The 13,794-nt window shown below is 36.7% G+C and overlaps 1 protein-coding gene across 2 annotated transcripts in view; it reads left to right on the top strand.

Moving 5' to 3' along the window:
- LOC109092589 (receptor-type tyrosine-protein phosphatase eta-like) overlaps positions 1-12,921 on the top strand; it is a 32,384-nt gene extending 19,463 nt beyond the window's left edge. For both annotated transcript variants that reach the window (XM_042728014.1, XM_042728013.1), the window contains exons 10-31: positions 146-403; positions 827-1,078; positions 1,697-1,963; positions 2,067-2,330; positions 4,191-4,451; positions 4,565-4,831; positions 5,726-5,980; positions 6,240-6,500; positions 6,586-6,729; positions 7,367-7,577; positions 7,797-7,915; positions 8,345-8,426; positions 8,679-8,726; positions 8,846-8,854; positions 9,351-9,438; positions 9,775-9,865; positions 9,983-10,056; positions 10,135-10,269; positions 10,517-10,633; positions 11,203-11,363; positions 11,489-11,624; positions 11,714-12,921. In XM_042728014.1, the coding sequence (XP_042583948.1) occupies positions 146-403; positions 827-1,078; positions 1,697-1,963; positions 2,067-2,330; positions 4,191-4,451; positions 4,565-4,831; positions 5,726-5,980; positions 6,240-6,500; positions 6,586-6,729; positions 7,367-7,577; positions 7,797-7,915; positions 8,345-8,426; positions 8,679-8,726; positions 8,846-8,854; positions 9,351-9,438; positions 9,775-9,865; positions 9,983-10,056; positions 10,135-10,269; positions 10,517-10,633; positions 11,203-11,363; positions 11,489-11,624; positions 11,714-11,869 (3,656 nt within the window). In that variant the 3' untranslated portion in view covers positions 11,870-12,921. The remainder of the gene's footprint in view (positions 1-145; positions 404-826; positions 1,079-1,696; positions 1,964-2,066; positions 2,331-4,190; positions 4,452-4,564; positions 4,832-5,725; positions 5,981-6,239; positions 6,501-6,585; positions 6,730-7,366; positions 7,578-7,796; positions 7,916-8,344; positions 8,427-8,678; positions 8,727-8,845; positions 8,855-9,350; positions 9,439-9,774; positions 9,866-9,982; positions 10,057-10,134; positions 10,270-10,516; positions 10,634-11,202; positions 11,364-11,488; positions 11,625-11,713) is intronic.
- The last annotated feature ends 873 nt before the right edge of the window (positions 12,922-13,794 follow it).

The following is a 13,794-nucleotide window of genomic DNA, read 5'->3' as shown; positions in this document are numbered from 1 at the left end:
ATTCACATAATACTCAAACTTGTTCCTTTTATACTGCAATCCATTAATGGCTTTGTATCATAACTTTCCATCTGTGTTGCTTACAGTTTTGTCTGTTGGTCTGTGTTATTGAATAGTTTTTCCTCCTCTCATTTGGTGTTATCAGGGCTTGGTAAAGCATCCAATATTTCTGCGGTTGGCACTACTCAGAGCATGAGAGTGGAGTGGAGACCACCTGACAGCACTGTGAGTCTCTACAATGTCAAAATCCTGTTGAACGAAGCTGTTTTAAAGACAGAAAACCGAACGAATGCGACAACCGTGGTGTTCTCAGACCTGCTACCTGGAACTCAGTACTATGTCATTGTCACAAGTATCAGTGGACCCATAATGCAGGACAGCAATAGTGTATCCAATGCCACCTGTAAGACCCTTCACAAGCCCCATACAAACACACACTATGAATTATGTATGTACAAGCCCTACACAAAAATAAAACACACACTACATACTGTTGTATCATCATATACTGATTTGCAAGCACTTTTGAGTGGGGGAAAAGGAAGTAAGGCATTTGCTTTCAGAAACAAAGAGCTGACTAATCTGTTTGAACCTGGCATATTACACTGAAAATAGTACTTAAGTGTGTCTTTTTCAAGGAAGCGTGTTGCACTGTTTACGCGACTGTGCAGTTTTTAGAAATTGCATAAGTCTCCTAATACTTTTTGCACAATATGTGTTACTAACGGTTTGAAGTGACATACATATGAGTATATGAGAATGTCACATGTGGTGCTCTATGCCTGTATGTGTATCACAGGTGTAATTTATATTGTTGTCATTTCAGTGCCCACTCCTCCTGGCGAGTTTGTGATAGTGCGGAGCACAAACTCACTGAACATCAGCTGGGCTCGACCACTTAACATGAGCTCTGTATCCCACTACTTCCAGTTATCATACAGCAACAGCACGCTGAACTGCAGCCAAAACTACAGCTCTCTGACGGGACTCCTTGCAGGTGTCCAGTACAACATCAGTGTGAGGACTGTAGGTGCAATGGGATATTTCAGCTCTCCTAAGTATCTCACGACATATACAAGTAAGCAGTGCACATTTGTAGACCTGTCCATGTTGCTTGCTGTAGACAGGTATCTGACTTAGTGTTGTGCTGGCCTTGTCCATGAAAACTAATAAGATTCTCACACGCCAAGCAATTATGGTTGAGATTCCATTTACCAAATTTGATTCACTCTATGTATGTTGATCAATGTTTATATGTGACCCTGGAGCACAAAACCAGTCTTAAGTCGCTGGGGTATATTTGTAGCAATAGCCAACAATGCATCGTATGGGTCAAAATGATCAATTTTCCTTTATGCTGCAAATCATTAGGCTGCTAAGTAAAGATCATGTTCCATGAAGATATTTTGTAAATATCCTACTGTAAATATATCAAAGCTTAATTTCTGATTAGTAATATTCATTGCTAAAAACTTAATTTGGACAACGTTAAAGGCGATTTTCTCAATATTTAGATTTTTTTGCACCCTCAGGAGAACTGCCTTTTTAAGGAACCTGTATGTTGGAACTTTTTATTGTACGCTATATTGGTGGTTAATGCAGTTTGTTAGTGAATAGGACCCTTGGTGCTGTATGCCCCATTTTTGAACAGAACATTGCTGATGATGTGTTTGTGTTTTTTGTGAATGGTTTTCAGATCCTTCTGCCGTAACTGATTTAAAAGTGACTGGATATACAGAGACTAGTATAAATCTGAGCTGGCAGCAGTTTGATGTTCAGCAATCCGGTTACTCCTACCTGCTCACCATCACACACCCTAATGGCACAGCTGACCAGAGGACTGTGAGTAACACCAGTGTGCTGCTACTGTCACTGCAGTCAGCTAGACAGTACAATATCAGCATTGCCACACAGACAGCTGGCAACACCAAGTCTGATCCCCAGTTTATAACCGTCTGCAGCAGTAAGTAACCACAATGTATATGGCAACACAGTACTTAATACATATGTTACATATATCATGCTATCACACCTGCTCTACAGTCATTTGTATGTTTGTTTTCCAGAGCCGTTTCCGGTTACCTCTGAAATCCAAGCTGTTCAGAATGTTTCTGCCGTGAAGCTGAGCTGGGACCGTCCTCAGCAGTACCACAGTGGCTTTTCCTACCAAGTTTTCGTGTCCAATTGCACAGAAAATAGTCGGAACTTGTCGACTTTATTTGAAAACATCACAGTTACAGACTTGCAGCCTGGCACCCTTTGTCAGTTCAGTGTGTATAGTTTTGCCTGCGGCATTCTGGGACAACCAAAGACCGTCTCTGTCTTAACAAGTATGTACTCATGTACACCAGTGATGCGCGGGTCAATGTATAAACAACCCGCACCCGACCGACGTTTTCAACTAACCCGCCCTCAACTCGGACTGCAGAAATAGAAAAAGAAAATATTGTATCCGACCCGCATATTTTAAAAGTAGTAAATGCTCATTGTAGTGCAGGGACATAGAATTAGGGGGGACGCCAGGGACGTGTCCCTACCAATGTCCAGCGACAGCCAAACTGTCCCTAGCGATAATTTTGAAAAAACAATTAAATATATGTATATGTTATGTAATTTCGCATCTGATGACGCATCTGAAACATCATACCATTGATATTATTATCTAAGAAGTTAAAGTAAATAGGCTGCGTTAGAAAACGGCGTGCTTTCAAGGACGCGCATTTAATATTTTTATTATTTAGTCACTCACTGGACAAGAAGCGCAACAGCTGATGATACTGAACTGTCTGCAGCGTGCCGGTTAGAGCGGTTCTTGTTCTCAAGTCTCGCGTCTGAACCGAACTGGTTCTTTTGGTGATTGATTCTGAACTGATTCTGTGCTAATGTTATGAGCGCGGGTAAACCGAGGGCTTGAATGAAGGGCAATCTGGCGAAAGTAAGTTTATTTAATAACAAATAAATCGCAATGGATTATGTATAGTAAGTGGATCATGGTTTCTGCGCTGATGACATCTGCATTTAACCCATCCGAAGTGCACACACACAGAGCAGTGAACACGAGTGAGTGACGTGACATTCAGCCAAGTATGGTGACCCATACTCAGAATTAGTGCTCTGCATTTAACCCATCCGAAGTGCACACACACAGAGCAGTGAACACACACACACACACTGTGAACACACACCCGGAGCAGTGGGCAGCCATTTTATGCTGCGGCGCCCGGGGAGCAGTTGGGGGTTCGATGCCTTGCTCAAGGGCACCTAAGTCGTGGTATTGAAGGTGGAGAGAGAACTGTACATGCACTCCCCCCACCAACAATTCCTGCCGGCCCGAGACTCGAACTCACAACCCTTCGATTGGGAGTCCGACTCTCTAACCATTAGGCCACGACTCCCCCTTTTTTTTTACTGTATTTGGGTGCGTTGTTGCAAAACTTAATTGTAAACTTTTCATGATTATGAGGTTTTTTTTAACTGGTTTTTTACTGAGTTTATATATTTGAATGTTATATAGACTTGACGCCATTACGTCATCGCCAATGACGTCATTTCGTCAAGCGTAAAAGAACCGGTGAACCGTTTTTTTCAACCGGTTTATTGAATCGAACTATCCGAAAGAACCGGTTTGCGGAAAAGAACGAACTTCCCATCACTAGACTGAGCTCATGCGTCATCTTCGCGCCAGTTATTCAGCCAATAAAGTGTAGGCCTATGTATTTCAAAATTGTGTCTAGTACTATATAAATTACAAAGGTTTAATTGGAATCTTTATTTTCAAACGACCCGACCGACCGCGACCCGAATATCATTACAAATATTTTTGGATGACTCGTAACCACTCGCATCACTGATTCACATACTTACCCCTCTAATACACTTTTTGTATCATTGCCTTTGGGAAGACAATACCGGAGTATTTCTAATGTGTCTTACAACATATGTCTTATATATTCTTGTCTGATTTATTGTAATTGTACTCAATATACTAATCAGTAATCAAAAATTGACTTGTATATATTGTTTATATATTTTTAATGCCTTTATATGAATTATTGCTCGGATCTGTGAGAGATACATCATTTAATTCTCCCATGTCAGGGCTGAATGACAATAAAAGTGAACTCGAACTTGAACATACTCTCTTTTTGACCACTTTACTTTCATTTCTCTCTCTCTCTTTTCTTTTAAAGAGCCCTCTACAGTGATTCCCAAACTAGATAATCAACGCTCTAATCACTCACTCTTGGTGAAGTGGGTTCATCCTGTTGGTGGGCTGGACATGTACATTCTGAACATCAGCAGTGAAGGATGGAGCAGCTCTAAAGTTCTCAGTAATACTGAACACAATCACACCTTCAGTCAACTAAAAGCAGCAACTGTCTTCACAGTCACACTCACGACTGTGAAAGAACCCTTCCGGGAAACGTCTGATTCAGTAATAATGGCAACTTGTGAGTATTCAACTCCAAACATAGTTAGGAATTCATGTGTTAGGACATCTCGTGACTTCGTAAGCATGCGCCGTAGTGGACCGTAGTGTTTATAGATTCAAATTGTCTTGCAGATCCAAACAGACCAGGAGAGATTAAGATTTTGTTGAAGAGCAGTCATTCATTGTTGTTTCAATGGGATGAAGCTGAGAGCATGACAGCTGGCAGCCTCAACTACAACCTGACCTACTGGCCCAGCTATAATACCAGTCAATATCTCACTCCTAATAACACTTTCCTTTTGGACGGCTTGCGATCTGGAACAACCTATAATGTTTCTGTGGTTACTGTAGGCCCGATGGGTTTCCAGAGTGACCCTATCAGAGTTCATGTAACCACCAGTAAGTTCTGCACTTTCAAAATTACAGAACCGATCAGTTACATTGAAATAATAGTCCAAGATATACTGTACACATTTTGTGGTTAAATTATTTTTTTTATAGAAATGAATCCAACAGTATTGAGCAAGGGCACATCGAAATTATCATTTTTTTTTTACTTTCTGTTCATCAAAGAATTCTGACAAATAAAATGTGTCAGTTTCCACAAAAATATTAAGGTTTTTTAAACTGAACAGTTAAATAATAAAAAATGCTTCTTGAGAAGAAAAGCAGAACATTAGAATGATTTCTGAAGGATCATGTGACACTGAAGACTGGCGTAAAGGGTGCTGAAATTTGCCATCACAGGAATAAATTGCATTTCAAAATATATTAAACTAGACAACTGTTATTTTAAATTGTAATAATATTTCACAATATTACTGTTGTTACTGTGTTTTTGATCAAATGAATGGTGATCATACGAGATTTCTTTCAAAAACTGAAAAAAAGTCTTACCAACCACAAACTTTTAAACAGTAGTGTATGGAATATTTATGCATTTTGCAAGTACACTGATCCTAAAAGGACAAATAAAAAGGAATAGTTCACTCACATATTAAAAATAGCAGTTATCATTTACTTTACCATTGCTTCTATTATTTCTTCTATGGAACACAAAAGATGAATTAAGAAAAAGAATCCTTTCTTCTATATAATGAGAGGACTGGAGGACTCGAACTGTCAAGCTCCAAAGTGTGCTTAAAAAGTAGTCCATACCACTGACATGTCAGTAAATAATGACTTTAAGTTCCATTATCACAAAATCATGACATTTTATGCTGTTGGGATGGAGGGGGGATGGGGTTTCCTCTCCTCTAAAGTCTTCATGCTTCTCCCTGCATCTGTTTTCAGAGCCTGATCCTGTCCAAAACCTACAAGCTGGTTTCACAACAATAAATAGCATCTCTCTAAATTGGACAAAAGTGGAAGGGGTCCCAAAATATGTAGTAAGAGTATACAGTGAGAAGGAAGAGAAAAACTCAACCATTATAAATAACAACATGACTATATACAATCTGATGCCTTCAACAAGCTATAACATCAGTGTGCAGAGCAGCACTTCTGACAACACAGAAGGAGAAGCTGTGTGGCGGCAAGCATGCACAGGTTAGTACAAACACGATGTACTGTTATACATGATTTTAAAGCACAACTGTATGAAAAAAGCCATTTGCAGCATTCAGTGCTGAATTGTTATTTCCTGTGGTGTGTAGTTGTGTAGTTTTCCAGCTCGCACAGACATGTCTACTTTAAAAATGCTGATACAACAATCATGAAACACTTTAGTCTGGTGAAGTTCATTAGATGTTGTTTTAAATGTCTTAATTCAAATAATATTGTCTTGGGTGTGTTTTACTTTGTGCAGATGCAGCTCCAGTGAAGAATGTGAGCTGTATGGGTCCTAATTTAACCTTACCCATGCTTAACGTCTCATGGAGCCCTCCTCCTGGTAATTACAAAGGCTTTAAATTTAAGCTGAACTCCTTTGGCACAAATACGACCTCCAGTCTGACCCACACCTTCACTGGACTTAAGTACAACACTCAGTACAAAGTCATGCTCTGGACAACTGGTTGTGGGAAAGAGAGCACTGTGGAATCGATCACCTGTATGACTGGAATCACAGGTAAGGAAAGTTACTTCTTTTGTATTTTGTGTTTATATGTTGGTCCATATCACATAATGTTTTTTTTGTTTGTGTGTGTTTGTAGAACCTGTTGTACCTAAAATAGAAGCAGTGAGTATATCTGAGCTACAATACAACAAGTTTACTTTGAATCTTCAGTCGGACATCTTTAATGACTCGAACGGTCCTGTGCTCTATTATGGTGTGCTTGTCTACTCCGGCACTATTGGTATGTCATATAAACCTGAGACTTTTATGTTTTCTGAATTCATAGATTTGTATTTGTTACATATTACTCAGCAAAATGGCTCTCCATTAGTCTCTTTAATAACTGGGTAGTGAAAAAAATAATAAAATTTACAGTACCGTTAAAATGTTTGGGGTTGGTAAGATTTTTAAAAACTTGGTAGGATGTCTCTTATGTCCACCAAAGCTGCATTTAGAAAATACAGTAAAACTTTTAATATTTTGAAATATTATTACAATTTAAAAAAGACTGTTTCTATTTGAATATATTTTCAAATGTAATTTATTGCTGTGGTGGCGAAACTAAATTTTTAAGTCTTTAGTATCACATGATCCTTTAGAAGAATCATTTTGATAGTCTGATTGTATGCTTAAACTTTTTTTTATCACTGATAAATATTTATGTTTTTGTGGAAAAGTCATATGTGTAATTAGTTAAAAAAAACAGCATTTATTTTAAATATATTTTTTTTTCATTGTTATTTTTTTTTGCTTATCAATATATATAATGAAATACGGGGGTATTAAAGTTAATAACGTATGCAAATAAATGTATATTATTCTTTTTTTAACAAAAAGAGGAATTTGGATTGTCAAATCTTTGGTTTTGCCTCCTGTAGATTGCTTGGACAAGAGTAAAAAGTTTGATCAATGCCTGATGAAAACCTACGAGGACTGGAAAGCAAAACGGTGCAGCACATTCCTGGCTGTTATCAGGAAACAGGGTCAAACAGGTTCTAGAAATGTACAGACACAAACAGTCATCATTGGAGATGAAACTATGTGGAAAGGTTACAAAAATGGAGAACTAAATGCAAAAGACACTTACAAGTAAGTCAATATACTTCCCAAACTTTGAATTAACTTCAGTGCTGCATACAGTACATTAGAATCCATTATAACAATGTAATGGTCATTTCCATCACTAAATTAAACTGAACTACTGCTCTTTGTTCCTAATACTGTCTTTCATAGCTCCATCAGCTGCACTATTGCATTGGTTGTTGTCGTCTTCTGCATTATGCTGCTATGTGTTTGGCTTTCTTGCAGTTTTGCTGTCATTGCTTTCACTCGTCTGGAGATAAACAACAGTTTAGTGGATGTTTCTAATTCATACTACTCCATGTCTGACTTTTACCAAAGTCCCGTCACACTGCCAGAGAACCCAGGTAAAGACTGGGACACTTTCTCTCAATATTTAACTTGATTGCATTGGCGTTTTCAAAGTAACATGCCACATGAGTTTTATTGATGTGTTTCAAATACCCAGAATTCTTCAAAAGCATACATTTAAATCAAATGTAAAAGCCTACTATTTGACAAGCACACTTTCATCCAGAGAAAACAATTAGAGGAGATTACAGCTGGGGTTCTAAGATTTTTTTTTTTTTTAGCATTAAAAATCTTGTATTGTTAAAAACACTTACATAACAAGAACTCATCATTTGGATGCCTTTACTTATCCTAGTCTTACTTCTAAGGAGTGTACCTGACTTATGTATACATAAGCACCAGCAGTTTTATCTGCATTTCTAGAGTATATACATGAATTCTATAAATAATTTCAGAGTTTGCTTTATTCTTTCTCCATCTTTCAGTGGTAATTGGAGCAGCAGCTGCAGGAGCCGGTGTTGCTGCTCTTCTTGTTGTAATCATCATCGTGGTTGTGGTTTGTAGAGGGTAAGACATTTTACAGATTTCATACATGATTGTTGATGTTTGGAGTGTTTTAATTGTTTGATTTGGAGTTAGTGATACAGATGTTAGATTTAGAGGATTTAAGATTACCATTGTGTCCCCACCGTTTCACTAATCTAATTTAGGTGCGTAAAGATATGTATTGCTTGTTTACAGAATGTTCCTCAGTTCTGTTTTTAAGTATTAATAAACAGTGGCAACCAGACAATTACATTTGTGCTCTCAATATCACAGGAAGCAAAGAAAAGATGATTCTACTAGTGTTCCTATCCACTCTATAAGGTTAGTATACAGGTCTCCTCAAAACGGCATAATACACATTGGAAACAAACAATAGAATAAATAAGTATTGAGCTGTAAAAAGTAACCTTTTGATATTTTTTTCTTTTGTTTTCTTACAGAAACAAAGTGTAAGTAATCATAATTCATACGTATTTATGATTTGACTGAAAATTATGACATAGCTTCAATAAAAATTATTCATGATATGGGAAAGAACATGAAATATTGTCTCATAGTAGCAATAATGATATCCCAGAACAAAGCCACAATAAGGTCTAATTTTTTTACATTATTTAATGAATTACCGAACCGGTACTAACAATGAACAAAAAACAGTCTGCAGTGCAGCAACTAATGTTAAGATACAACTTTTGGTTGGTAAATGCTTAGATTAACATTAACTTGGATTATTAAAATGCGGTAAAGTAATTGTTCATTCATTGTTAGTACAGTTTAACTAGTGTAATTAACAAGTTAAACCTTGCCCTTTTTCTGTAAAGTGTATGTTTATATAATTTTTTTTGCATTATGCTAATAAATATTTAATAAATACAATCTTATGTTGTGTACTGTATATTTCAAATACATATTTTTTTTATCATGGGTTATTTAATGGTGTCACAGGAGTAATCCAATAAACGTGGACGATTATGAGGCTTACTATAGGCGGCAAAGAGCTGATTCCTTTTGTGGATTTGCTGAAGAATTTGAGGTGATTATATCTTTGGCTTCTCTGTATATTATTTACAACTGATCAACTCAAAATAATAATTGGTATCACAAGTATTGCAACTAGATTCCATACTACCAATATGTAACCATTGTTTGTGGTTCAAATACAGTAGTAACTGTGTCTGATTTGTTTGCTCTGACTGTGTTGTGTTCCTCTTCATTCATAAATGTGTGACATACACTTGCGTCTCTTCTTGAATTATTGACAGAGAAACAAATGCTTTTTACAGATGTTCAAATATTTGTGATGTAATAAAATCATTCAAAACAAAAATAGAGACTGTTTAAATAAATGTATGTATTTGTGTGTTTGTAGAATCTAAGGCCGGTTGGAATAAATCAGTCAAAGACTGTTGCACAGGCCCCTGAAAACAAAGCCAAGAATCGTTATAACAATGTGCTGCCATGTAAGAACCACAGGACTCACAAGTGTTTTCCTTTGTGAAGTTACACAACACTGAGTTTCCTCCACTCTGTTCTAGACACGTAGCGCATATTCATAATAATTCATGTGTTCTTGACAGATGATTCATCTCGTGTCAAGCTCTCTGTGCTCAGCAGCCCATTTGATGACTACATCAATGCCAACTACATGCCGGTAGGAAGGGGGAAAACTACAAAAATATGACATTGAGCTCTTTCCACAATTGTAACATTAACTGTGTGATATTTCCAGGGTTACTCTTCAAAGAAAGAGTTTATCGCAGCCCAAGGACCACTGCCCTGCACTGTCGATGACTTCTGGAGACTGATCTGGGAGAAAAACGTGCACACTATTGTCATGCTCACCAAATGCAATGAGCAAGGACGGGTACAGTATACACTCATGCTTCACTTTCTTTGTGATCTCACCTGTAAGAGCCTTCATTCCTTATGTTTTACTTAATTTTATTTTCCGATGATGCTACAAATCATGCTTTAAAAGCCTAAATCACTTGACCACTACATATTCAATGTTCATATGCTCATTCAGCATTTTAAGATCATTTGTAATACCTCATCTCAGGTATTGAACTAATGAGCTTATATGAATTCTGCCACAATCTTTTGTCCCTCAGGTAAAATGTGAAGAATACTGGCCAGCAGAGACAAAACGTTTTAGCAATCTGACAGTGATGAATATTTCCGAGATCCCATTGGAAGACTGGACTTTACGTGACTTTGAAGTGAAAAATGTAAGTCTATATTTATGTTACAGTTAGACCCAGGTGCTATTTGAACTAACACTAAATACCCCATGTATTACATTTAACTTTAGTCATTTAGCAGATGCTTTTATCCAAAGCGACTTACAAATGAGGACAATGGATGCAATCAAAATCAACAAAAGAGCTTATATGCAAGTGCTATAACAAGTCTGTTAGTTTAACGCAGTACACATAGCAAGTTTATTATTTTTTTTTATTATATAATAAATAATAAAAAAATGTACTGCATTGGTGCCAATACTATTTGTATTTATGCATTTTATTTATACATATTATATAGGCTAAGAATTTATTATACATTTAATTTTAAATGAGATATTATATATATATATATATATATATATATATATATATATATATATATATATATATATATATATATATATATATATATATATATATTATACAAGTGTTACAATATTTTTAAAGTCAGAATTAGGCTATCTTTTTGGTAATATGTTTGCAATTTGTCTCGATTATATTGTGATGCCTCATGCAAAGTGTCACCAAGGGAAAAATTATTCCTGTCATAACAGGTGAAAACAGCAGAGTCTCGTTCAGTCCATCACTTCCATTTCACTGCGTGGCCAGACCATGGAGTTCCTGAGACCACTGAGCTTCTCATCAACTTCAGACACCTGGTCCGAGAACACATGGACCAGTACTCAAGACATTCACCCACACTTGTGCACTGCAGGTACTTGAATAGTTCCTGAACTCTTCTTCAATATATACAAGCAGGTCTACTCAACACCATTTTGTTATTATACTCCCATAAAGAAATATGTCATTTTAATCATATTTTTTGTTTTCATATTACAGTGCTGGTGTGGGCCGCACGGGAACCTTCATTGCCATTGATCGGTTAATCTTTCAGATTGAGCAGGAAGGTGTAGTAGATGTATATGGGATCATCCACGATTTACGCATGCACAGACCACTCATGGTTCAAACAGAGGTACATTCATTACCAGTTTTTGAGTTTTTCTATATATATGCTCTTATGATTTGTAAATGGGCAGACCTTTACATTCTCTGCTTTTGCAGGATCAATATGTGTTTCTTAACCAGTGCGCCATGGACATCATCAAGTCTCGGACTGGAAACAATGTAGACTTGATCTACCAGAACACAGCTGCACTCAATATTTATGAGAACTTTGAACCCTTACAAAAAGCCAAAAATGGCTACCATAAGGCCTGACTGTCTACCTTATAATTTGCTGCACTGCTGTAAAAAAAAACTTTTCTCTTTTATTTTTTTAAATTGAGTTTTATTTAAAGAGGGAAATACAAATATGTATTTATTAAGAACTTTGTTTATAAAGGTATACAAGTATGCAGAAATATTTTTACATTTATTAACATTTGACAGTTTTTATCAAATACAGAAATGTAGTTGCAGGGATGTTTTGTGAGAGTTTTCATAAAATAAAGTTGATAATTGTTCAAGTACATCCAACATTATAAAAACGCCATATCCTCAGACATAGACTACAAGTGAAATGAAGTTAAGCATGAATAGAAATATAGACATGTGAACATGTCACATGGGACTTTATCATTCGACAGTGGTATGTTGCTATATCACTGCAGCATTATTAAAGACAAGATGGGTTTTCAAAACACCTCTCCTTGATTTAACATGGCAACTAACCTTGTAATGAGCCAGTAGGCTGGTAAATTGCTGACAATGTGCAGTGACATTATCCATTAAGAGATATGCTGTAGGTTGTGTCGGAGCTGTTGTGCCAGGATGCTGTTCTCACGTTTGTGGCTTTAATATATCTATTATTTCCAGATGTCAAGGGCCAAAGGTTGACCTTAAATGGACCATAAGGACAATTCATTAGCATTGAACAGTAGCAATCTCTTTGGTTATCTTTGGAATTGTTTATTTTCAGTAAAGATACATGCTGACCTGTCTAATCCTGGATTGTAAATGTTTTTGTTTTCCTTTTAGAATGAGGTCAGTCAATGTTTAGTATATGTCTACTGATAATTTATTACAAAATGTTTTAACAGAGTGTGACTCTGTATCATGTTTGTGCACTTAAACTGTTATATTTGTACATAATATATGTTGTTCAAACTGAACTTTCAAACTATTTTTTTCACACAGTGTTGTTCCAGGGACTTTTTGCTTGTGTGGTTTTAATAGTCTGCCATTTTCTGCACAGATTTTTTTAAATTGTTCATTGATACTCTGCTGGTCATGATAGATATTGAGATTAAAAAGATGCACTTTATTCCACACTACTCTGGTAATTTCTGTCTGGGTGGGAATCGGGGACTAAATGTAACGATAGGAAAAGAAATAGATAAGAAAATAAAAAGAGTTAGCTCTGTATGAAAACAATACAAATCAATTGAAAGTCCCATGCAAACAGAAAATCAAACATTTGTGTACTAGTACTAGAATCTGTTTTATTGGTACTAGTACTTATTTTTTAGATACTAGTATCTTTTCAATTAAGTACTAGTACTTATTCATTAGGTACTAGTGCTTATTCTTTAGCTACTAATAGGGCTGTGCGATTGTCATGCGCATCTCATCAGTAAAGCCGGTTCCATGATTAGTAGTAAATCTCCATCACCTGCTTTCAGATGGCGCGGCATTTAATACACAGAACTAGAGCTGAAACAACTAATCGATTTAATCGATTAAAATCGATTATTAAAATAGTTGTCAACTAATTTAGTAATCGATTCGTTGCTAAATAATTTTTATTTGCCGTAAGCGGCTCATTTCGTGCATATTTTAAATCGCGGTGACCAAAGTGTGGCAGTAATGAGCCACCGGAGGTTTTTACTCAGCCATACAGCAGGGAGAAGTAGCGAATAGCCAATAGCTGGCCCCGTTTTATGTCACGTGCTTCCCGCACAGCGTTCTGCAGCATTCAGCTGATTGGTGAGGCAGGCGGCAAGTAAGCTCGAGAAAGAAAAAGAAAAAAGCGGAAGATAAAACTAATCTGGACGAAGTCATCAAAGTGTGGGAGCAAAAAGAGAGCAAGCCCTAACTGTTAAGCCCTGAACATTTGGACATGTTGACCTTTTTGCACTGCAATGCAAAGTTTTTCTCAAATAATGAGTGAATAGTGTTCTGCCTCATTTTCCCACAGGTGTCGA

The sequence above is a fragment of the Cyprinus carpio genome, chromosome B7, assembly GCF_018340385.1.
Source record: "Cyprinus carpio isolate SPL01 chromosome B7, ASM1834038v1, whole genome shotgun sequence".
Classification (NCBI taxonomy): domain Eukaryota; kingdom Metazoa; phylum Chordata; class Actinopteri; order Cypriniformes; family Cyprinidae; genus Cyprinus; species Cyprinus carpio.
Note: the sequence above shows the minus strand (reverse complement) of the source record. Positions and strands in the feature narration are given on the sequence as shown.